The sequence below is a fragment of the Caretta caretta genome, chromosome 4 (genome assembly GCF_965140235.1).
Source record: "Caretta caretta isolate rCarCar2 chromosome 4, rCarCar1.hap1, whole genome shotgun sequence".
NCBI lineage: Eukaryota > Metazoa > Chordata > Testudines > Cheloniidae > Caretta > Caretta caretta.
The window spans coordinates 99,535,237-99,559,561 of NC_134209.1; the positions used below are offsets into that span (position 1 = coordinate 99,535,237).

At 43.3% G+C, this 24,325-nt stretch overlaps 1 protein-coding gene and 1 long non-coding RNA gene across 6 annotated transcripts in view; one reads left to right on the forward strand and one right to left on the reverse strand.

Moving 5' to 3' along the window:
* CEP135 (centrosomal protein 135) overlaps positions 1-19,555 on the reverse strand; it is a 110,326-nt gene extending 90,771 nt beyond the window's left edge. For 3 of the 5 annotated variants that reach the window (XM_048848229.2, XM_048848225.2, XM_048848226.2), the window contains exons 1-4: positions 19,420-19,555; positions 11,331-11,495; positions 8,644-8,834; positions 5,475-5,642 (exon numbers count right to left, since the gene is read on the reverse strand). In XM_048848229.2, coding sequence (XP_048704186.1) covers positions 5,475-5,642; positions 8,644-8,834; positions 11,331-11,443 — 472 coding nt within the window. In that variant the 5' untranslated portion in view covers positions 11,444-11,495; positions 19,420-19,555. The remainder of the gene's footprint in view (positions 1-5,474; positions 5,643-8,643; positions 8,835-11,330; positions 11,496-19,419) is intronic. The other 2 variants (XM_048848227.2, XM_048848228.2) reach the window with 1 other exon arrangement.
* A 76-nt stretch (positions 19,556-19,631) lies between these two features.
* On the forward strand, positions 19,632-24,109 carry LOC125635896 (uncharacterized). The gene is made up of 2 exons (XR_007356414.2): positions 19,632-20,476; positions 21,797-24,109. It is a non-coding gene; the product is annotated as an uncharacterized LOC125635896 (long non-coding RNA).
* The last annotated feature ends 216 nt before the right edge of the window (positions 24,110-24,325 follow it).

Genomic DNA, 24,325 nt, shown 5'->3' on the forward strand with positions numbered 1-24,325 from the left:
GCAAGCCATCCACTAGGACCTGCACATTTCCCACACTCACTACCCTTGATATCAGCAGATCTTTGATTGCGTTGGCTACTTGCATCACAGCAGCCCCCACAGTAGATTTGCCCACTCCAAATTGATTCCTGACTGACCGGTAGCTGTCTGGCGTTGCAAGCTTCCACAGGGCTATCGCCACTCGTTTCTCAACTGTGAAGGCTGCTCTCATTTTGATATTCCAGCGCTTCAGGGCAGGGGAAAGCAAGTCACAAAGTTCCATGAAAGTGCCCTTATGCATGCGAAAGTTTCGCAGCCACTGGGAATCGTCCCAGACCTGCAACACTATGCGGTCCCACCAGGCTGTGCTTGTTTCCCGGGCCCAGAATCGGCGTTCCATGGCATGAACCTGCCCCATTAGCACCATGATGCCCACATTGCCAGGGCCCATGCTTTGAGAGAAGTCTGTGTCCGTGTCCTCATCACTCTCGTCACCGCACTGACGTCGCCTACTTGCCCGGTTTCGCTTTGCCAGGTTCTGGTGCTGCATATACTGCTGGATAATACGCATGGTGTTTAATGTACTCCTAATTGCCAAAGTGATCTGATCGGGCTCCATGCTTGCCGTGGTATGGCGTCTGCATGGAAAAAAGGCGCGGAACAGTTGTCTGCCATTGCTCTGACAGAAGGAGGGGCGACTGACGACATGGCTTACAGGGAATTAAAATCAACAAAGGGGGTGGCTTAACTTCAAGGAGAAACAAACAATTGTCACAAAGAATGGCCCCCTCAAGGATTGAACTCAAAACCCTGAGTTTAGCAGGCCAATGCTCAACCCACTGAGCTATCCCTCTCCCCAGTATTCCAGGCAGGACTGAATCTCCATTAAACTTTTCAAGGTGCCCCTGACAGACCTCACCGAAACGATTGTCGGCTGTTGATTTCACAGAGGGAGGGAGGGGGGAGCAAATGAATACAAAACAAATCTGGTCTATTTCTTGTTTTGATCCACTCCATCTATCTTTTACATCTTTGGCTGGCAGCAGACGGTGCAGTAGTACTACTAGCCATCCTCATCTCCTGGCTGCTCAGCAGAAGACGGTGCAATAGGACTACTAGCCATCCTTATCTCCTGGCTGCTCGCCAGAAGACAGTGCAATACGACTGCCAGCAGGACTAAAGAGAATGACCTGGTCGAGTCACTCCTATTTTAGTCCCTGCGCCCATGTCTGCTCAGGCAATCCTGACGCCCTTACTGAGGAGGCCAAGAGCACCTCAGACATGATGATGATGGTTATCAGGCCTATTGAACCGTCTGCTGCCACAAGGCAATGAGCTGCTGCTGTGTAGCAATGCAGTACTGCATCTGCCAACACCCAGGAGACATACGGTGACAGTGAGCTGAGTGGGCTCCATGCTTGCCGTGGTATGGCATCTGCACGGGTAACTCAGGAAAAAAGGCGCAAAACGATTGTCTGCCGTTGCTTTCACGGAAGGAGGGTATGACGACATGTACCCAGAACCACCAGCGACAATATTTTTGCCCCATTAGGCATTGGGATCTCAACCCAGAATTCCAATGGGCAGCGGAGACTGAGGAACTGTGGGATAGGTAGCCACGGTGTGACGCTCCGGAAGTCGACGCTAGCCTCGGTACTGTGGAAGCACTCCGCCAAGTTAATGCACTTAATGCAATTAGAGCATTTTGTGTGGGGACACGCACAACTGACTACCTAAAAACGATTTCTAAAAAACAGACTTCTATGAATTCGACCTAATCAGGGGGTAGCCATGTTAATCTGTATCCACAAAAACAACAAGGAGTGCGGTGGCACCTTAAAGACTAACAGATTTATTGACACCCCTGATACTTGACACCATGCAAGGCACTGAATTTAGCCATATGTCAACCTCATCAAAAAACTTGCACAGACACAGACAGACATCATCTTCCTCTCCAAGTGCAAACAGATGGACACCATACTAAATGGACTGAAGGTAAAAAATCCATTGCAATCGACATACTACACTGACTACGGTAAGAGATTGTGCCACACACTCTCAAAGAAACTGAGGAATCACCTGATCAGCATTCTGTACAGCAGACAGGAGAAGATCAAAAATGAGCTCTCAATACTGGAGACACTCATACAAAACCAACCTTCCACACAAACTTCCACGCGGCTGGACTTTACAAAAATGAGACAAGCCATTTACAATGCATACTTCACTTCTCTACAGAGGAAAAAGGACAGTAAACTCCGATATGCCACAGGGGGCTACAACAGTGGCACCCTTAACTCACCCAACAATATTGTTAATCTATCCAACCACATACTTAGTCCAGTGGAAGAGTCTGTCATATCTCGGGGACACTCTTTCTGCCCCACCACCCCCACGAACATGATACAGTTCTGTGGTTATCTGGAAGCCTACTTTCGCCGTCTCCAACTCAAGGAATATTTTCAACGCACCACTGAACAGTGCACTGACCCACAGGAACCCTCCTACCAACACTGCAAGAAGAATTATGCGTAGACTCCTCCTGACGGTCAAAATGACAGATTAGACTTCTACACAGAGTGCTTCTGCAGAAGTGCACAGGCTGAAATTGTGAACAAACAGCATCACTTGCCCCATAACCTCAGCCGTACAGAACGCAACACCATCCACAGCCTCAGAAATAACTGACATCATAATCAAAGGGGCTGACAAAGGAGGTGCTGTAGTCATAATGAACAGGTTGGATTATGAACAGGAGGCTGCCAGGCAACTCTCCAACGCCACATTCTACAGGCCACTATCCTCCGATCCCACCGAGGAGTATCAAAAGAAACTACACTCTTACAGTAGGATTATCTGGCTATTTGGACTCTCTCCTCAGACACTACGCTAACAGCACTCCTAGCTATCTTCGAGACACCACTGACTTCCTGAGGAAACTACAATGCACTGGTGATCTTCCTGAAAACACCATCCTGGCCACCATGGATGTAGAAGCTATTTACACCAATATTCTACATGAGGATAGACTACAAGCTGTCAAGAACAGTATCCCTGATGAGGCCACGACACACCTGGTGGCTGAGCTTTGTGACGTTGTCCTCACCCACAACCATTTCAGATTTGGGGACAACTTATACCTCACTGCTATGGGTACCTGCATGGCCCCACAGTATGCCAACATTTTTATACGGACTTAGAACAACGCTTCCTCAGCTCTCGACCCCTAGTGCCCCTCCTCTACTTGCACTACATTGATGAAATATTCATCATATGGATGCATGGAAAGGAGGCCCTTGAAGAATTCCACCTAGATTTTAACAAAATTTCCACCCCACCATCAACCTCAGCCTGGACCAGTCCACACATCAGATCCACTTCCTGGACACTACAGTGCAAATAAGTGATGTTCACACAAACACCACCCTATACCGGAAACCTACTGACTGCTATACTTACCTACGTGCCTCCAGCTTCCATCCAGGACACGTCACATGATCCATTGTCTACAGCCAAGCCCTAAGATACAACCGAATTTGCTCCAATCCTCAGACAGAGAAACACCTACCAAATCTTTATCAAGCATTCTTAAAACTACAATACCCACCTGGGGAAGTGGGGAAACAGACAGAGAGAGTGAGACAGGTACCCAGAAGTCACCTACTACAGGACAGGCCCAACAAGGAACATAACAGAACACCACTGGCCATCACGTACAGCGCCCAGCTAAAACCTCTCCAGCACATCATCAACGATCTACAACCTATCCTGGAAAACGATCCCTCACTCTCACAGACCTTGGGAGACAGGCCAGTCCTCGCTTACAGACAGCCACCCAACCTGAAGCAAATACTCACTAGGAACTACACACCACACCACAGAAACACTAAACCAGGAACCAATCCCTATAACAAACCGTGTTGCCTACTCTGTCCCCATATCTACACTAGCGACACCATCAGAGGACCCAATCACATCAGCCACACCATCAGGGACTCATTCACCTGCACATCTACTAATGTGATATATGCCATCATGTGCCAGCAATTCCCCTCTGCCATGTACATTGGCCAAAACCAGACAGTCCCTACGTAAAAGAAGAAATGGACACAAATTGGACATTGGGAATGGTAACATACAAAAGCCAGTAGGAGAACACTTCAATCTTCCTGGACATTTTATAACAGATTTAAGAGTAGCCATACTTGAACAAAATAACTTCAGAAACAGATTTCAAAGAGAAACTGCAGAACTGAAATTCATTTGCAAATTTAACACCGTTAATTTGGGCTTGAATAGGGACTGGGAGTGGCTGGCTCACTACAAAACAACTTTCCCTCTCCTGGAATTGACACCTCCTCATCAATTATTGGGAGTGGACTACATCCACCCTGATTGAATTGGCCCTGTCAGCACTGCTTCGTCACTTGTGAGGTAACTCCCTTCTCTTCATGTGTCAGTATAATAATGTCTTCATCTGTAATTTTCATTCCATGCATCTGAAGAAATGGGGTTTTTACCCACAAGAGCTTATGCCCAAATAAATCTGTTAGTCTTTAAGGTGCCACCGGACTTCTGGTTGTTTTAGTGTCGGAAAGGAAGTGAAAGAGAGAAGTTACCCTAACAAGTGAAATTAAACACTAGCACATGTTAATTTAATCAGAGAGATGTGCAGAGAAAGACTACTTTAAATTATTTGTGTTCCCAGAGAGCTAGATCTTTGGTGCACTATGATAGTTTTCCACCCCAATACTAAACAGACTTCAGTTGCAAAAGCCAAGTAAGTGGCTCAGAGAGGATCAACCAGATGCAAGGATGATGATCCTGAAGCTGTACAGCCGAAGTAGGTTCTCATGTTCCACACACCCTTCTTGCTATCCGCATACCAATGAAAGGCAGGGGAGAGGCATGATTACTGAAAACAAAGCGGCTAGCATTTAGAAGCCACTATATTACTCTGATTTTGAACTAGGTTTACAGCCCTTTGTGGCTGTTACAAGACAGCAGCCCTCAAACTCCTAACAGGTTAACTAACGTGATGCTGACCATTACTGTGCAGTCAATATAGACAGGGACAAATCATATTAACCATGACCAACCGCACAATGTTAAAGACAAACTACTGACACATGGGTTTACCCATGACCAGCTGACAGTGTTAAACACGATTTGCAATTGGTAGCAGAGTTACGGTCAAAATTATGTTGGTTAACATGATACCTTAAGGTCATGTTCTAACTATGTGATTTTCCAGAGGCAACTTTGCCCATATCACTCATCATCTTTCTTTGATAACAATATGTTACACAAATCTTTCTTAAACATATGGAAACGCATACTTGCAGAGCAGAGAGACAAAAGTTTAAGAAGATAATCGTGTACTGAAATGCTATAAATTTCCTCCCAGCTTCTCATCCTTACCTAGAAAGTAGATCATCACAGTTTGGGAAAAGTAAGATTATCTAGGATTGCTTTATATGCAGTGGTCGTACCTGGAGTTTGTACTACTGCTTGTAGATTCTTCTCCTGAAGTTGCTGAATTTTTTCAGTCTTGGCTTTGTTATCTCGCTCTAATGATCGAATTTTATGTATATATTGATTATTCAGAAACTTCAAGTCGGCTGTCTCATGTTCAACCTTTCTTAATGTGGCCTTCAAGTCTAGAAAAAAATAAAACAATAGCTATTATCAATATTCTAATCATACAAATATATGCATAAAGGAGTCAAATGTCCTCATTTTCAAAAACATGACAATTATACAGGAGCTGATAATGTTATGTAGTTCTTTAGATTCTTGCAAAGTTTATGCAAATTTTCTCTCATTATTACTAACAGGTTTTTCAGCTGTTAAAGTCTTACTTCATGTAAGTAACATCTGAGTTTTATTTACAGATTAATATTGTTGTTCTTGTTATTTTTATTCAGTATAGACAGACTCCAGTGGAATGAGCTGGAGACTTCTAGTTCTGTCAAACTATAGAGCACAGGTCATGGGGGTGATGTGCAAAAGCTTTGCCTCTGATCTCAGCAATGCTCTGTGCAGGTTCTTCCTCTTGAGTTGTGCTGCACTAATTTATGCCAGGCTGCAACAGACACAAGGGCTCAAACTTCCTGGCCACATCCTTTTTCTTGGCACCTTAAAGACTAACAGATTTATTTGGGCATAAGCTTTCTTTAAGGTGCCATCGGACTCCTTGTTGTTTTTGTGGATACAGACTAACATGGCTACCTCTCTGATCCTCTTTCTTCTAGCCATCAACTATTTATCCTTCTATGCCAGGAATAGTGTGATTACTATGACTGCTCTGTGCCATCCAAATATCACTCTTACACTGATTTGCTCCTCCTTAGAAAGGGTTAAGATGTCTTTATAGCCAGGACGCTGGTGATGCAGCAAAGAAAATGGTCACTGGCTCTTCATTCATAGTGAGAATAGTAATGAAAAAAGAAGAGATAAATATACTGGAATACTGCTTTTGCTGATTACATTTGTCATTGTAATACTATTGCACAAAACAGAACATAGACACTTTAGCTTTCTCTGTCAATATTCAGGATACATTATTATTTTAAAATGTACTAACATCTTGACTCTGCAGTTAATTTTATTAAAGGTGGTTGGTAAAAGTATTATGATAGTAATTTTTACAACACATTTTTACTTTAACTGTGGAAGCTTTAGGAAGACAATGAAAGTCCACTGACAATTGTTTTTTAAATACAGCCCTCAAAGTAACAAACATTTTTCATTTTAAATATATTATACAATTGAAGGGTATATTTTACTCTACTCTATTAATGTACATGGTATTTGTTTTGATAGGTCTTTCTTACTTTAGTTAATAAAGTCTTCCTGAAAATTTCAACACAAGGCTGTCAACTTCTAGACTAGAATGTGCCAGTGGCATATTGTGTGTGTTCAAGACTGGAACAAGATCTATATTTTATATGAGCAGAAGAACTTACTCTGGAATTTACTTATGATAGTCATAGGCTAAAATTAAGTCTGACCTCAGGAATCTTCAATTTTAACTCATATAGTGTAATAAAAAAAACAAACTGGACATCTGTGGTCATTATTTCTCACAAGTGTATTGAAAAAGTTTAAAACCTCTTTAGTGTTGAAACACACAAAACAAGATCCAAGTTTTTCTTTCAATTTACAAAATGTTTATCTGCAAATTCTGGAGGGTTCATACTGTAATATTTATCCCAGATACTTCTAAAATAATAAATAATAAACAATGAAGATTGACATTATACTTATTTCCTTTCTGACCATTCATTAGTATGAAAAGCTCACAGATAAAAAAGTAGGAAGTCATTTATTGGATGAACACTGCTTGTTTAAATAATGAGGACCAATATCACAAATAATGGTATTTTAAGGAAATGATAGCGTGTCATTTATCTTATGGTCCCTGCAAAGTCCCTGCAAAGCTAAAACAGAATTTCTTCTCCCTCCTTTCCTGTTCTTAGCTGCTAGGACTGGAAGGGATCCAATGGCTTTCACTCATCTGCTTAGCATGATCTGTGCAACTTTGTGAGAAACCAGTCAGAGAGCAGGATTTCCCATTAGACCATGAGTACCCTTCAATTAAAGAGCACATCAGTTCTGAAAACAGACTGTAATGTGGTTGTTTTTTACATAAGTGTATATTCAGAGTGAACTCTACTTACTATTTTTTTCGTTTTAGAAGTGTATAGCTAATATTGCAATATCGAACTAGATTCTCTTCAGGATTGTTAACTAAATTCCAGTTACAGAATTTTTAAGCGCTTTGAATCTATGGATGAAAAGCATTTTTATAAGAGATAAGTATTTGTGATGAGCCAGAAAAAACACTGGCTTCACTGTTAGATTTCAGGGTGAGTTTGTAGTTTGCCAGATGGGTAAAAACCCACAGATTTGAAAAATGAACAAATTTGATTTAGAAGTCACTGAAAGATCATAAAGGTAGAACCACCTAAAGACTTTCCATTCATATTTATACACATAGTCGCTCTTCAAAGTAAAGCCACACTTTAAACAGCAATATTCCTAGTATTTTAATTTTTAAGCAATTTTCCATGTTGTAAAACAGCGATACTCAGACCTCAGTGGTTCAGGAGCCAAACTAGCAATCAACATTACCCAAAAGAGCCACAGTAGTGTGAATTCATTGTTTCATTTACTATTTTTATATATATAAAAATTGTTCTCACAGCAAAATAACTGACCACTACCACTGGTTAACAACATAGCAAAAGCACCCTGATTGGTTAATAACTTAGACTGGTTAATAAAATCACACAGTATTTTAATAGCATGTGTTGCAAAGAGCCACAGGAAACACATTAAAGAGTCACTTGCAGCTCCTGAGCCTTGGTCTAAGTATCACTGTAGTACAAGTATGTCAGAACAAAATGTAACTTGACATTAAACTTGACAGAATGTTAATGTATTGGAGTTCAGCAGCCTTTAGATTATAGAACAAACATTTGTACATTTAGGCCCAAGTCTGTAAACACACTGAAGTAAATGGGACGACACATGGGCTTAAAGTTAAGAACATACAGAAGAATTTGCAGGATCAGGGCCATATGTGCAATCTGAAACAAAATCCAGTTATTTTTGATATTCAGAGAGACTGAAAATTATCTTAATTTTTCATATTACCTTTAACATGACGATCAGATTGTTCTTTCAGTTTCAATATCTCTAAATGTAATTCATTATTTTCTCTCGTGAGTTTAGCATTCTCTGCTTTATAAGGTTCTAGAATAGCATCAAAATTGCTGCACTCTTTTTCAATTTTTCCAGCAGATAACTTTGTACTGCGCAGGCTCTCTGTTGTATGGACAAGGTCACTGAAATCAAAAGACAGCAAATAGTCTAAATTCAGGCAAGAATCCTACCAAATTGAAAGTTATAATCCCAAATGGTTATTTTGTCCTTAAAAAGGCACTCATGTTGTTTGAAACCATTTTTAAATTACTTGTTTAATCTACTAGAGCAGGGGTGGCCAACCTGAGCTTGAGAAGGAGCCAGAATTTACCAATGTACATTGCCAAAGAGCCACAGTAATACGTCAGCAGCCCCCCCATAAGCTCCACCCCCCACGCACTCCCCACACCTCCCGATCAACTGTTTTGTGGCGTGCAGGAGGCTCGGAAGGAAAGGAGTGAAGGCATGGCAGGCTTATGGGAGGGTGCAGGAAGGGGTGGAGTGGGAGCAGGGCCTGTGACAGAGTCAGGGGTTGAGCAGTGAGCCACACCTCCCAGCACATTGGAAAGTTGGCACCTGTAGCTCCAGCCCAGAGCTGGTGCCTATACAAGGAGCCGCATATTAACTTCTGAAGAGCTGCATGTGACTCCGGAGCCACAGGTAGGCCACCCCAGTACTAGAAAGATTTTAAGACTCCCTCTCCTAGCATTATACACAGCTACATTCCAAAACATAGATATATAAAGTCAGAATTTTCACTATAGAGATTTGACAGTAATTCAGTGCAAACTTCAAAATATTAATGCAGTATAATGCAATAGACATAAATGTGGCTGATCTTTTCCTTCTGGCTTTAGTCTAGAATTGGTGGTTACAAATTTCTAGATATATAGAAAGGATTCTATGCTTACATAATAATGTTGGCAGAACCACCAAAGGCCACCAATAATTAGTTTCTGTAACATACCAAGTGTCTGTAAACCAAAAATGTGGGATTAACAAATGTATACCTAAAATTAGGCCTAACTAATTTTCCCTAAAGAATTCTCTTTGTGAAGAAAAATTCACAGCAGCACAAGTAGTTTTATTGTTTTAAATAGAAATCTTCTTAAATTTTCACTAAGGAAAATGATATCCTATCAAAAAAGCTTCTAGCTTCAATAATCAATTAGGTTATCAATTTTTTCTTATGAAGTATCTTGTCTATGGACACCCTAGACCTGGTTATTCAACCAGAAACTAAGTTGATCTGCTCTCTTTGTAGACAAAATGAGTTGCCTTTAGTTTTGGTTTTTCTTCATTAAAATGTTTTATGTTGCTCTTCAAGGATAAGCTGCAACACGACATGAGCTTAAAAATATTGGGTGGACAGATTGGTTTGTCCACTAAGACTGAAAATGAGAACTGTCATAAAATGCATAAAGAATACAATGGTGAATAGTACAGAAAATACTATAGTGCATTTATATAAACCACTGATGCGACTTCATCTGAAATACTGTGTGCATCCCTTCTTAAAAAGGACATTTCCGAACTAGAGGTGTTCAAAGAAAGGCAATGACAATAATCAAGGGCATGGAAAAACTGTCATATGAAGAAAGATTGAAAAGATTGGGATTGTTTATACTAGAAAGGAGATGAAGAAGAAGAGACATGATAAAAGTATAGATGGTATAGACAAGGCAGATCAAAAACTTTGGTTCTCCCTGCCTCATAACACAAGAACAAGTGGACATTCCATTATATTAAAGGAAAGGAAATTCAAAATTGATAAACAACATGTAATTAAACTGTGGTAGTCATTGCCACAGGAAGTCACTGAGGCCAAGAATTTAAACATGATTCAAAAAGAGATTGATATCGATATGTATCTCCAGAATATTTAATTACCATAATTAATTATAACAAACATTAAACCTCATGCCTCAGAGGGCTCAAATCAATCTACTGGTACTCAGGATGAGACCTAAATATGGGGCAAATTATTCCACAACTGCTGATTGTGGGTCCTTACACCTTCCTCCGAAGCATCTGGTGCTGGCCACTATCTGAGAAGGATACTGGACTAGATGGACCTCTGTTCTGATCCAGTATGGCAATTCCTGCGTGCGTAATGGCATCAAAGCCATCAAACAGCTGAAGGGTGGATAAGTTGTCCTCCAGACATACTACTTAGATACATTCATTTTCTGCTTTATGCAACCAGTAGCATCCCATTACACATTTCAGTAAATGTGGACACAGCTCATGATATATACACTCTACCCACATAAGAATATTAAGAACCTGAGTCAGGAGGTAAGTTTTCATTTTTAGCCTCACTTTAGACATTTTGAATTTTTAAGTGCAGATCATCAGCCTTTATAGAGGCCAGTAAAAACCCAGTTGTCCCAGGAGTTGGATACTAGAATTTTCTTAACTTGTCAATACTTAGAAAATATCCCAATAAATTCTCATAAAATGTTAAATGTTCACTTTAAACAATTTCTCATTTGACCCTATTTCAATAGAAAATTTTGTTTTTGTCTTTAAAGCAATTTTTTAAAAGAGTAAGACAGTTTACCACAAGTTTTATACTCAAGTAGCATGCACTGCTATGACTAACGTTCTTTTTAAAGATTTCCCTTTTGTTTGGATACCTAAAAAGTTTTTCCACCAGAGGCAAGCTCTCCACTCCTAAGGGTTGTCGATAGCCCAGCTGATCTAGCCTCTTCCTGAGATTAATAAACTTTCGCTCTGCAGCCGTGCTCATTGTGAATATGCTTCAAAAGTGGTTTTATCACTCCCAGCAAAATCAAGGTGACCTGAAAAAGATTATAGAATATATACAGAGTTTCTTTCTTGCCGCTGTACAACATGAATAAGTAAAAGCAATGCTTTCTGGTAAAAAAACAAATAAATAAAAAACCCCTAGTATTTTTGTATATGAAATATAGATGTCTATATATGTTCTTGAAACATTGTGTAACTAAATGCCTTTATTAAAAGACACTGTCCACTTACACTAAGTTTTGTTATAAAGAAATTATTTATCTAGATTTTTATACTACACCTATCTGAGCTCCTCCCATGAGGTATACACATAAAAATCTCTCTCTTTCTCTTTTCCCTCCCATCAGCAAGAACCAGACTTCAGGGAGATATTTTTATGGGAAGACTAAATCAAAGTGGATTCTGCACTTTCTGAATTTTGTGGTCATCTTGATCTCCACGAGGCGTGAGATCCATGTGCCAGTTCTCAAAAAGATTTTTTCCTTCACATACAAAATTTCACTCAAAGTTGACAGTTCCAGTGGATTATTACTCCTGGAGGAATTCTGCACCACTGTGCATGCGCATAATTAATGTTCCGTGCATATTTTTATTTTTATAGAAAATAGCTTCTGCCGGAAAGTTGCTGCACTTCTGCCTTTTGCCCACTAGAGGGTGCTGTGGCGCTAGAACAGAGCAGCCACTCCCAACCAGCTAGGAAGAGAGAGAGAGCCTTAAGTGCCTTCTTCACAGCACCTGTCAGGCCAGGTCAGGAGACAGGGGATATGGGGAGACAGACAGAGTGGGGCTGCTGTGGGGGTCAGACAGGCTCATAAGGGCTAGTGGGGGAGCACAGACTGGGGCAGGGGCTGAATGGGAATGGAGGGTCACAGTGGGGAGGGAGGTGCAGAGCCACATGGGGACGGGGGAGGGAGTGCAAGGCCACATGGGGGAAGGGGGATAGCTGAGTGGAGGAAAAGAGACACATAAGGACAGGGGGAAGAGTGCAGGGACACATAGGGATATGGGGAGGAGGCGGGATGAGGGGGTGCAGGGACACAGGGGGATGGAGGGAATGGGTGTCTCAGTGGGGGTGCAGGGACATATGTGCTTGACTGAAAGGGAGAGGCTAGGGGTCAGCCAGGGTCTGTATGGGGGAAGCTCCCTAACAATTCCTCCCCACCCCGCCAAAAAAACCCATTCCATACTTTTCCCACCCATACCCAACAACCCTTCAAGTTAACATCCAGGCTCCTTCCCAGCAATTACTTCCCTCTCCCTCAACTCCTCTGTTACCCCTGACTCCCCCAAGCCTTTGCACTGCTTCTGAGGGGTGCAGGAAATACACTTCTGTATTGTAGTTTAAATGAATTATTACTCAGAGTTCTGTATTAATATGCCTAGTAAGGAATATATTTATCAAAAAACATTTCCTGAATATTTTTTGTTGTCTGTATTGTTACAGGCATACTTGCTGATGGTATTTTGAAATGAATTACTAAAATAATTGAAACTGGTATGATTATATTGTATTGGAGAAGTAGCCATGTTAGTCTGTATCCACAAAAACAACAAGGAGTCCAGGGGCACCTTAAAGACTATCAGATTTATTTGGGCATAAGCTTTCGTGGGTTTTTTACCCACAAAAGCTTACGCCCAAATAAATCTGTTAGTCTTTAAGGTGAGACCGTACTCCTCATGATTATATGGTGTTATTCTGACAAATAAAATATGCAGAATTTTGAAGAATTTTAAAATATTGTGCACAGAAATTTTTTTGGTGCAGAATTCTCTCAAGAGTAGATTAACTGTGAGAGGTCATGATCACATCAGATGAAGAAGTTATATTATTTAGGCTAATCCTATGGAGGACTTGGAATATGGACCAAAACCTTGAATTTGACCTGGTACTGAGTGGGGGAAGGAGGGGTCAATGAAGGAAGCAGAGCACTGGAATGGTGTGATCTTGGTGGCCTTCTTTTTTGCGCAGATGACCAGCCGTTCTGTACCAACTGCAGGTTGTTTTTTTTTTAAAAAAGTTACTTTCATAATTAGTAAATTATAGCAACTCAGACTGGAGATCAAAAATGTGTAAATCATTGTAATTAGATCCCTGAGAGGTTGCAGCCTCAGTATCTCTCTGAATTTCTCACTGCATCTGAATATCCAATAGTCCATCAGTGATAGAGCGGGGATGATTTCTTTTAAATGCTTCCCTCTCCTGATGCTCATTATTTCCGGGATTTAGCTTCAACCAGCAGCTCTGCATCCAGTTGCTGATCTCAGCCAAATGCTTGGTTCACTGGGAGATAAATGGTGCTGCTTGCCTCTGATATGCAGGTGATGTAGAGCTTCACATTATCTGCTCACTTTTTAATCCATGTTTCACAATCTCCCGCCGTGACATCACATAGACATCACATAGACTAACAGAACAAGGGAGATGTTGAGAGGCTTCACAGATGAAGGCTTTGAAGGTGGAAAAGCAGGTGTCCACAACAACTGAAGCTACAAACATAAATCCCTGTGACATGTCTGAGGCCAGACAGAAAGATCTCATGGTCCACTATCAAAACTTCTACCATGGAGAGGTTTCTAATTTATAGCAGTATGGCTGCAAGGCCCTGCTCTGTAGCCAAGAGAAGATTATCCATAAAACCACTCAGCACTATCTTTGTACCACGTCCTGGCCTGAATCCTCACTGGAAGAGGACCTAAATACCAGCAATGCCTAGGGAGAGTTCCAGATAAAATTGGCAAGCTTCTCTATTAGCTTGCTTAGAAATGGAAGGTAAAACATCAGGCTTACTCCTAGGGGAATTCTGTGCCACTGCACGTGCGCAGAATCAATGTCCCCGCAGAAAAATTACTTTCTGACATAGAAGCAAAGAGAAGCTGCAAGAGCGGTCATGCACCCCACCCTAGCAGCGCAGGTACATCATTCCAGGAACCCGAAGCAGTTGGTGGAGAGGTAAATCACTGGGACACCCCAGCCGGTGGCTTCTACCCTGTGCCCGGATCAGCTGCTAGTCCCGGCTGAACTGGAGGCGGGAGAGGACGGGGCTTCCTCTTCCCCTGCAAGGAGCAGATGGAGCTGTGGCATACCAACCCCCAGAAACCTTCCCCTGGCTGCAGGAAGCTCAGCATCCTCCCCTGCTTGCTGTCCCTATCGCTCCTCAGCCATGGGGGGAGGAGTTACTGTACAAGGAGCTTCTCTCCCATCCGCCCAACCCCCATGCATCGGACCTCCTATACCCGTCCTCCCCCCCGCCAAACCTCACCCTGTATACCCAGACACACACACCCAACCTTCCATACCTGAATTCCACCCCCACCTCAACCCCTATATCTGAAGCCACCCTGCAACCAGACCCCCCGCCTCCAGACCCCCACCTCTGCACCCAAACCACCCCCAACTGAGCTCCCTGCACTCAAACTCCCACCCTGACAGGCCCCACCCCAAGCCCCCACATCCAGACCCCCAACTAGCTGCACCCAGACCCCCACTTCCCAAACCCCACTCCCCCAACACCCAGACCCCCCACTGAGCCTCAACCACCTTTATCTGGAAGCCCCTGTAGAGTCCCATTGCCCCTGCACCTGGAACCCCCACAACGAGCTTCTGTGCATCCAGATCCCCCCACACTTAGACCCGCCACTGAGCTGCCTGCACCCAGATCCCCCCACACAGAACCTTCTCACCCCACACCTGGATCCCCCCCCACACCGAGCCTCTTCACACTTGGATCCTGCCTGGTTGAGCCTGCCTGGCCCACACCTGGTGCACCTGGTACAGAGGGGCAGGCCCCAGGTTATTTCTGGAGCAGGCCCAGCCCTTGTACTGTGTCAGATGCAGCCTCACCACTGAGTCCGTGTCCCACCTTCATGCAGCCAGTAGCCTGCGCTCCCACTGCCATGCTGGAGCCTCCGCATTTATTTACTGACAAGCAAAATGTGCAGAATTTTAAAATATTGTGCACAGAATTTACTTTTCCAGCACAGAATGCTCTCAGGAGTAATCAGGTAACTGCAATACCTCAACTGCATGGAGTGACTGTTCTGTACATACTAGCTGGATTGCTTTGTGATGGGTGGTATACTGCCGTCCTCAAAGGTGGTGCTGACAATTTCAATTAGTTGTTCTCCCAAATTATCTCAATTCTCCTTCAGCAGCTAAGAACGATTAGCACTGAAGGTGGTGACTTTGCTTTCCTGCACTTGCTTCTAGGATTTCCTGCTGTACAAATGGGACGAATTTAGGGACAGGAGATATCTTGTGAGATAACACTAGGAACCTGTATCTGGCATATGGTTCCTAGTGTTCCAGAAATTAAGCGTGGATGTGAATTATTTTCTCTGAGAAGTAGGCTGATAGCAATATGGTTGGTTCTGGAGTTGAGCAGAAGTATTCCAGTTTGTTTCTGCCATATACAGCTGATAAAGTTTTCTTTCTTGCTGTTTCTTCTGTCACAGGACATCAGAAAATGATGGTAATCTACTGGGACAAGGAGGAAGAAATGGACAATTTGGTGCCAGAGCATCAAAGTCTGTGATTAACCAGTGGTCATAAAATCTCATTGCATCTTCTATCCTGTGGCCTTTCACATTGGGTAGAGTTACCTGCAGGATGTTTCAGAATTTCACTGGTTCCAATGGGTAAACTATCATGATAACTCTTTCTTGCCTGGAGACTTGAGAGGATTTAGATCTGAGCCTGACAGTGGTGATACTCATTGCAGGACAAAATGATTTTTCCTTGTATTCCCAAGAGCCACAGCCACTCCAGAAAACAGGTTGGGGAGCAACTAGCTCTGCATATAGGTCCAGAGAGTATCTGAGAGAAGTTTAGGATATAGAGTAAGGAGAAGAGATTTGGGGCCATTGCATGGACGTTGAAGTCCCCAAGGACAGTAAGTCTTGGGAATGTCTTCATCATGTCCAACAGAGACTCAGAGACTCTAGGAAATCTTTGCTTTTCTGCGTGTCTAGAGTGGAAGTACATATTAGATTTCTCTATAAATTAACAAAGCACTTGCTCCTCTCAAACAACTTTGACTCCAGGTGGCATTTCTTGCATTTGAGACTCAACTACTTACATATCCCTCCTTAGTTGTCTCTTTCCTCAGATGAACAGTCTCAATATTTTTAATCTCTCTTCATATGGAAGCTGTTCCATATCCCTAATTATTTTTGTTGCCCTTTTGGGTAATTTTTCCAATTCTCTTTTTTGAGATGGGCAACCAGAACTGCATGCAGTATTCAAGGTGCGGGCATACCATGGATTTATATAGTGGCATTATGATATTTTCTGTCTTATTATCTATCCTATTATCTGTCTTCCTAATGTTTTCTAACATAGTTAGCCCCCCTGCCTTTTTTTCCCCCTCATACTGCCACTGCACACTGAGCAGATGTTTTTACAAAACTAACCACGACTCCAAAATCTCTTTCTTGAGTAATAACAGCTAATGTAGGGCCCCTTCATTTTGTATATAGAGTTGGGATGTTTTCCAGTGTGCATTACTTTGCATTTATCAACACTGAATTTCATCTGCCGTTTTGTTCCGCATTCATGCATCTGATGAAGTGGGTTTTAGCGCACAAAAGCTTATGCTGAAATACATTTGTTAGTCTTTAAGGTGCCACAAGGACTCCTTGTTATTTTTGCTGATACAGACTAACACGGCTACCATTCTGAAGATCTCTTTGTAACTTTTCGCAGTCAGCTTTAAATTTAACTTTCTTGAGTAATTTTGTGTCATCTGCAAACTTTGCTACCTCATTGTTTATGCTTTTTTCCATATCATTTATGAATATGTTGAACACCATAGATCCCTGGGGGACCCTTACATTTACCATGCTCTACTGTGAACACTGGATATTTATTCCTACCCTTCATTTCCTATCTTTTAACCAGTTACTGATCCATTAGAGGACCTTCCCTCTTGTCCCATGACTGCCTACTCTGCTTACGAGCCTTTGGAGAGGGACCTTGTCAAGGGTTTTCTTAAAGTCCAAGAATACATATAGGAATGCAGATTCCAATTGCAGAAATGAGTCAGCGCCAGTGGGAGACTGACACATGGGCCCACAGGGCCCGTGCCCAGGGGCCTCAGTAGTACTGGAACCTGTGTAGATGGGGAGAGGACCACCAGTGCTGGGACTGTGGCCCTGTCCCTGCTCCTCCTCTTCCCCCTAAGGCCCCACACCTCCTGGCCAAGCCAGAGGCTGGAGCCAGGCATGGTAAGAGATGCCCAGGAAGCCCAGGCCACTGTGGGGCACCCCAGGCCCTCCACCTGCCCTGGGTGGGGAGTCAGAGGGCCAAGAGCAGCCCCCAGCCCATGTCCCGGTTCACCCAGGGCAGGTGGAGGGTCTGGGGCTCCACTCAGGGACCAGGCTCTCTGGGTGGTTAAGAACATAAGAGCGGCCATACTGGATCAGACCAATGGTCCATCTACCCCAGTATCCTGTCTTCCAACAGTGGCCAATGCCAGGTGCCCCAGAGGGAATGAACAGAACAGGTAATCATCAAGTGATCCATCCCCTGTCACCCATTCCCAGCTTCTGAAAAACAGAGGCTAGGGACATCATCCCTGCCCATCCTGGCTGACAGCCATTGATGGATCTATCCTCCATGAATGTATCTAGTTCTTTTTTGAATCCTGTTATAGTCTTGGCTTTCACAATATCCTCTGACAAAGTCTTTCACAGACTGACCGTGTGTTGTCTTTTAGCATCTTAGGGGTAGAGGAACAGCAGGGGGCAGGGCTCCGTGGTGAGGGCTCCCACCAGGAAGAGGCTGGCTCCACTTACAGGGGCTGCGCTTATCAGCTCCCTCCCTGCAAAGCGCAGCCACTGTCACTCCTGGTTGCTCATGTTAAAAAGTGGGTGGGTATCTCCTACCCACCCCCAGTTTCAGAGCTCACAGGCCTGCAGGGGGCCCAAATGTTTTTTGTGCCCAGTGCCCCAGTAAATCTTAATCCACCTTTGGTCAGCCTAGGGTGTTTGCACAGATTGTAGAGATGGGTCAGGGGGGGTGTGTGCACGTGGGGGGGCCATGGGGTTGCAAAGGTTAACCGTTACAGGAAGAAGAAAAGGAGTACTTGTGGCACCTTAGAGACTAACCAATTTATTTGAGCATAAGCTTTCGTGAGCTACAGCTCACTTCATCGGATGCAGACAGTATGCATCCGATGAAGTGAGCTGTAGCTCAGGAAAGCTTATGCTCAGATAAATTGGTTAGTCTCTAAGGTGCCACAAGTACTCCTTTTCTTTTTGCGAATACAGACTAACACGGCTGTTACTCTGAAACCTGTCGTTACAGGAAGGATATATGTAAGAGGTCAGCATGGAGACATCCCAGGGAGGCCTCGGGGTGGGAGGGTGGCTCGCTGCAGCTGCGGTCTCAGGGAGAGGCCGGGTGGGAGTGGACGCAGATGCGCTAGATACAGAGAGCGGGAAGGATGACAGCGGGCCGGGCACAGCTCAGATCGGGGGCACAGGTCGCACGGTGGGAACAGGTGGTCGAAGGGAGACGTGGACACAGACGCAGTCACTCCTAGGAGGGGCCGGCTGGGGCAGGCGGGGCGGACACCTCTCAGGGAGGGGCGCACAGGGTTTGGGGAGCGGGCAAGGCGCTGTGGGGGCGCAGGAAGGGGAACTGGGCCCCACCATCGCTGTCCGGGGTAATGCCGGGAGGGTCGGTAACACCCGGCGCCACGGGACCGCCCAGGCCCAGTCCTGCCGCTAAGCGACGCCGAGTCCCTGGAGCCCCGGGCCACCCCTCACCAGACCCGGGCACCGGAACCCCCCGGCCCCCCCGCACCTGACATCAGTGTCATCAACGTCACCATAGCAACAGACTGCAACCCCCCTCCCCCGCAGGACTCGGCCCTTCCTTCCCGGAAAGTGGCGCAAGCGAAGACCCGGGGGCTCCTAACGACCTCGCCCACGATCTCGCGGGCGAGGGACACTCACCGGGGACTCCGGCTCCGCAAGCCTCGGCGCCGGCAGCTGGGCCGAACCAGCGGTTTGAAAATGGCGCGCGGAGGAAGGTCCGCTTCCGCCCCGTCACCCCAGCAACCGGACAAGCGCGAGCTCCACCACGTTCCGCACCAACCGCCGCAGTGCAAAAGTTACAGCGAGCCACCCCTAGCGGCCCCGTGACTCCCAGCAGCCTCCGCGCGGAGCGGGCTCCCAGCAGCCTCTCCTCCGTTGTGCCTGCCTAGAGTGTGTGCCTGCCCGCGTCAGCGCGGGGTCTCCCGTGTACCCTAAGAATCCGGGCGGGCTGGAGCTGGAGGCGGGCCCGGCGGCTGCTTCCTCCACCGGTGCGCAGTCCCAGGGCAGCCCGTGCTGACAGAGAAACCCTCCGCTCCGGACCGCATTAGGCAGCAAGGCAAGGGCGCAGCCCCTGTAGCCTGTTTTGTCTTTGCAAGTCGTCTTAGCCGTGGAGGCACCGTCCGTCTGCGTCACCTACCTCCAGCACGTCCGCTGCCCCTAAGTGGACCCGCTGTTCCTGATCAGTTTCGATGCTGGAATGTGAGAGATCAGCGGAAAACCCCTGCCCCAAAGTCACGGCTCCCGCCTGTTTCTGGAATTGCCCAATTTCTAGTATTTCCAGCCCCAAGTAGTCGAAAGTCATGAGTCAGGCCGCAGAAAATCCTGAGTGGCTTAAAAATCACGGGCCTTTAAAAATAATAGAATAAAAGAACCCAGTGGGTGCTTTTTGTTTTCCTTCTGGTTCTTGATCCTTTGCAAGCAGGTCCCATTTTCAAGATTTTCTCTGCAAGCCCAAGAAGTACTCTTTTATTTAATAAATACAAAAATAAATAACCTGAGATTCTCATGACTTTGGGAGATGGGACTTTAAGAGGATCAGCAAGTATTGCAAGGTCTGTGATAAAATTGTGGAAGTTAGGAACACTTATTTTTCTGATCGCTAGAAATCTTACGAACCAATTGTTTGGCACAGGCGGAAGATGGTAACCAGTACCAACTGACAACTCATATCAACACTGCTCTTATTACTACAAAGGTTAGAAGTGCTGTGGTAATTGTCAGTCTTTTTATGCCTTTAAAGTGTATGCTATGTAAGCTGAAAACAAGCATTATGACTTCAGTTCTTGTAGCTGGCATCAACATTTGTTCACACCATCTCTCACATAGGGCAAATGGAATCAAACCTACCAAGTAATAATCACTGTTTTGTAGAGCACCAAGCATGCTGTTAGCACTCAGTAAATAATTATTACATTATTAGACAGTGTAAGTGACTAGGTGGGAGGGATAGCTCAGTGGTTTGAGCATTGACCTGCTAAACCCAGGGTTGTGAGTTCAATCCTTGAAGGGGTCATTTGGGGCAATTTTGGGGATTGGTCCTGCTTTGACCAGGGGGTCAGACTAGATGACCTCCTGAGGTCTCTTCCAACCCTGATAGTCTATGATTCTATGACTTTGTTTTAGGCTAAATTATCATTAGTTTGTTACTTAAATAGAGTTAAAGAAAAGTAACTACAATTGATTAGGGACTTCAGATTGTTTCCTGATCCCATTGTACTTATTTTCTCATATTCATCAACATCCCAGTGAACTTCATAAAAAAAAACCCTTTAATTTAGATGACTTTTTGATATTAACAGGTAACACTAAACATCCTTCTCTACTAAACCCATTAGATCAGTGAGCCATAAACGGACAGAAGATGTATCTGGTTTAATCCTATGAATTTGCTACAGCTCCGGAAAGAAAAATATTCTTAAAGTGGACAAATGCCTAAATTTAATCATCTCAAAGATTTGGGGAAAAAAATAATTTACTTTTCTTTAGAACACCTGTCTTTACTATACAATCACTTCCATTTTATTACTTCACCTTGAAATTCAAGCAGCACAAGTGATCTTAAATGAGTACGGTAAAACCTGGCTTAGAGACCACCTCTGAAGAGAGACCACATGACAAGCAACTACTTGCACAGCCCACAGAACACCACTGCTTCTCTGGTGTGCAAACCTTTGAAGACAGACCACCTCTTATAGAGACCACTTTTGCTAACTCCCATGAGTTTTACTGTAGTTTGAACCTTTATAAGGACCCAATCTACAGGGCAGTATTGATGGTACTATTTCTAAAATTGAGATTTCAGAAATAAGCAAGAAGTGCAAATTAGTTTTGTGATACAGGACAGGATTAGAGGTGGAGCCTCTATATAACAAAGTTCTAGGGAGCCACAAGGAGGGGTTTGTCAAAAAGTAAAATTAAAACTAAGATGATTAGAATTCTTTAATTCCTGGAGAATAATTATGTCACTGCCTTTTTAAAACTGGATTAACAATTGTTTGGTTCTTCATAATTTCAGGCACCCCTTGCATCTCAGAGAGAAGACTTGTGGCTGAAAAAGATACTACAGAATATCCACTTTTTCCTCTTGGAAAGAGGAAATATAAAACCTTTTTGAATCTTATATGCTATGTTTCAATGGGAGCAGAAGTTGAGTTAAATATTTTTGAAGACTTATGAATTGAAGATACTGTATTGGGAACTGGGGGTAAAACTTTCAGAAGTGCCTATGTCCCTTTTGGAAACTTTAACCTGTGTATATGCCTTTCTCACTATTTACATTCCACTAGACTCGCTGAAGTTTGATGGGTAATGTTTTGTTTTTAAGAACGCAGACTAGGCCAAACCCAAGGAAGAGAGAGAAAATCTAAAGAACATGTCTGATGTATGAGATGATTGTACTAAAATACTGCACCTAGCACTGGGTACTTTAGTTCCAGAGACCTGTCGAACTGGATTGGTTTAAAAAAAAAATGGGGAAAGATGGTTAGAAGAATAGTGCAATTGGCTTGTAAGAAAAGATTAAATGAGCTAAATATGAGTTTGGCAAAGTTATGAGTAAGGTGGAGACATTCAGTTCAAGCATTTGAAGATTGTAAACTTGAAGGAATACTTTTTAATGAGGTATTATTAAGTATAGTGGCAAGAAATCAAATAAGTTTAAATTGAGTATCATTGAGCTTTTTTTTTAAAAAGAAAAAAAGATGCCTTTTGATCCAGAATCAGTAGTTTTAATATGCTTTAATTGCTTTTCCTCAACAGTTTTTTCATGTTTAAACTTTGTTACAGGGCACTCATTCAGCAGTTATGTATATTGCATTTGGAATTTGTCACTTTTTTAATCTTGACTCAGATTAATGTTTTTGAATTCTCTGAATTATAGTAGTTGCAGCCTCAGTAGTTATGGTTGTAAAACAGTTTCCAGTCTATAATCTGTATCTTTTCACATGTGCAGAACGCTCATCTTGCGGGCTAATATTTCCCATGTGTGTTCTTAAAAAAAAAAAAATCTGCCCTTGGGGCAAATTTTGAAATATGTCCCTTTTCTTTGTGGTATTATCCCATTTTCCACATCTACAATATCACCTTCATGACAACTCTGTCATCTTTAGACGTTTTCCCACAGTTCCTTTTGAAGTTCTGACATCAGTATAATTTATGGGCGGACCCTCTAGTTTCACCCACGCAGTAGTTGGGGTGCAACTGGATGCAATATTAAAGTTGTGTGATTTATCTTTGATCAAGAATCCTGAGCAAGCTTATTTGCGGACCATGGTCAGAAAGCAATTTATTATTGGTCCGTTAGAGACATTTTAACACAAGAAATATCTTAGTGAAACCAATGCTCAGAAGTTTCAGTAGAAGTTCCTGCCGTGTCTGCATGCAAGTACATGAATTCAAAAATGGAGATCTGTTCAGATGGTTTCTTTGGAGAAGTTTTCCTTGATAAATGGAATAAGTTATTGAAGATTTATTGTTTGTATTTGATACATACCATTAAATATACAGTTGTGCAATGTGGACAAGGTAGTTGTGACGATTCCTCCCATAAGGCTTTATGGAAATATGCTTATGAATGTATGCTACATATGCCGTGTAACATATCTCTGTATAAGTTATGGTCTACTGAATCTATTAATCCTATTTGTATGCATGTATCATTTTTGTATTCGAAGTTATGAATATTGACTGTGTACTGGCTTGATTTCTAAGTAGCCTTAGTAGAGTATTTGGTCAGCTTCTTGAGAAAGGAATGTGCAAATTAGGTGCCCAATCAAGAAACACTTAAAGGACAATGAATCTTGTAAGGCTCCAATCCACATAAGAAGTCTTTCAAGGAGCGAGGACTTTCAAGAAAGCATGTGAACCAAGGCTGCTAACTGTAAGTTCTGAGTCATGCATGGACATGTGACTTGCCCATGTGACTCCAAAACTCCATCTTGGAGTTGGACTTTGCATAGGAGAGAGGAGGGGGTCTCCACCCCCAAGAGAAAGTTTATTTAAAGCCTGAGGAGACCCCCTCCATTTTGTCTTCAGCTGGCTAAAGAGATAGCCTCTCCACCCCCAAGGATACTGAAAGAAACTGGAACAAAGGACAGTAACTACAGGGGGTGTGATTGATTGCTACACCCAGACTAGAAGGAGACTAGTCTGTAAAAAGAAGCTTACTGGGTGAGGTTTTTATCTGTATTCAGTTTTATTACTGTACTAGTCTTAGACTTGTGGGTTTTATTTTATTTTGCTTGGTAATTCACTTTGTTTTGACTGTTACTACGTGGAACCACTTAAATCCTACTTTCTGTATTTAATAAGTAAAAAGTGATTTTATTAATTAACCCAGAGTATGTATTAATACCTAAGGGGGGGGGGGGGGGCAAACAGCTGTGCATATCTCTCTATCAGTGTTATAGAGGGCATCTGAGTGTTAAAGACAGGAGTGCTAATAAACAATGGCCACATAAACACCACCCTATACCGGAAACCTACTGACCGCTATTCCTACCTGCATGCCTCCAGCTTTCACCCTGACCACACCACACGATCCATC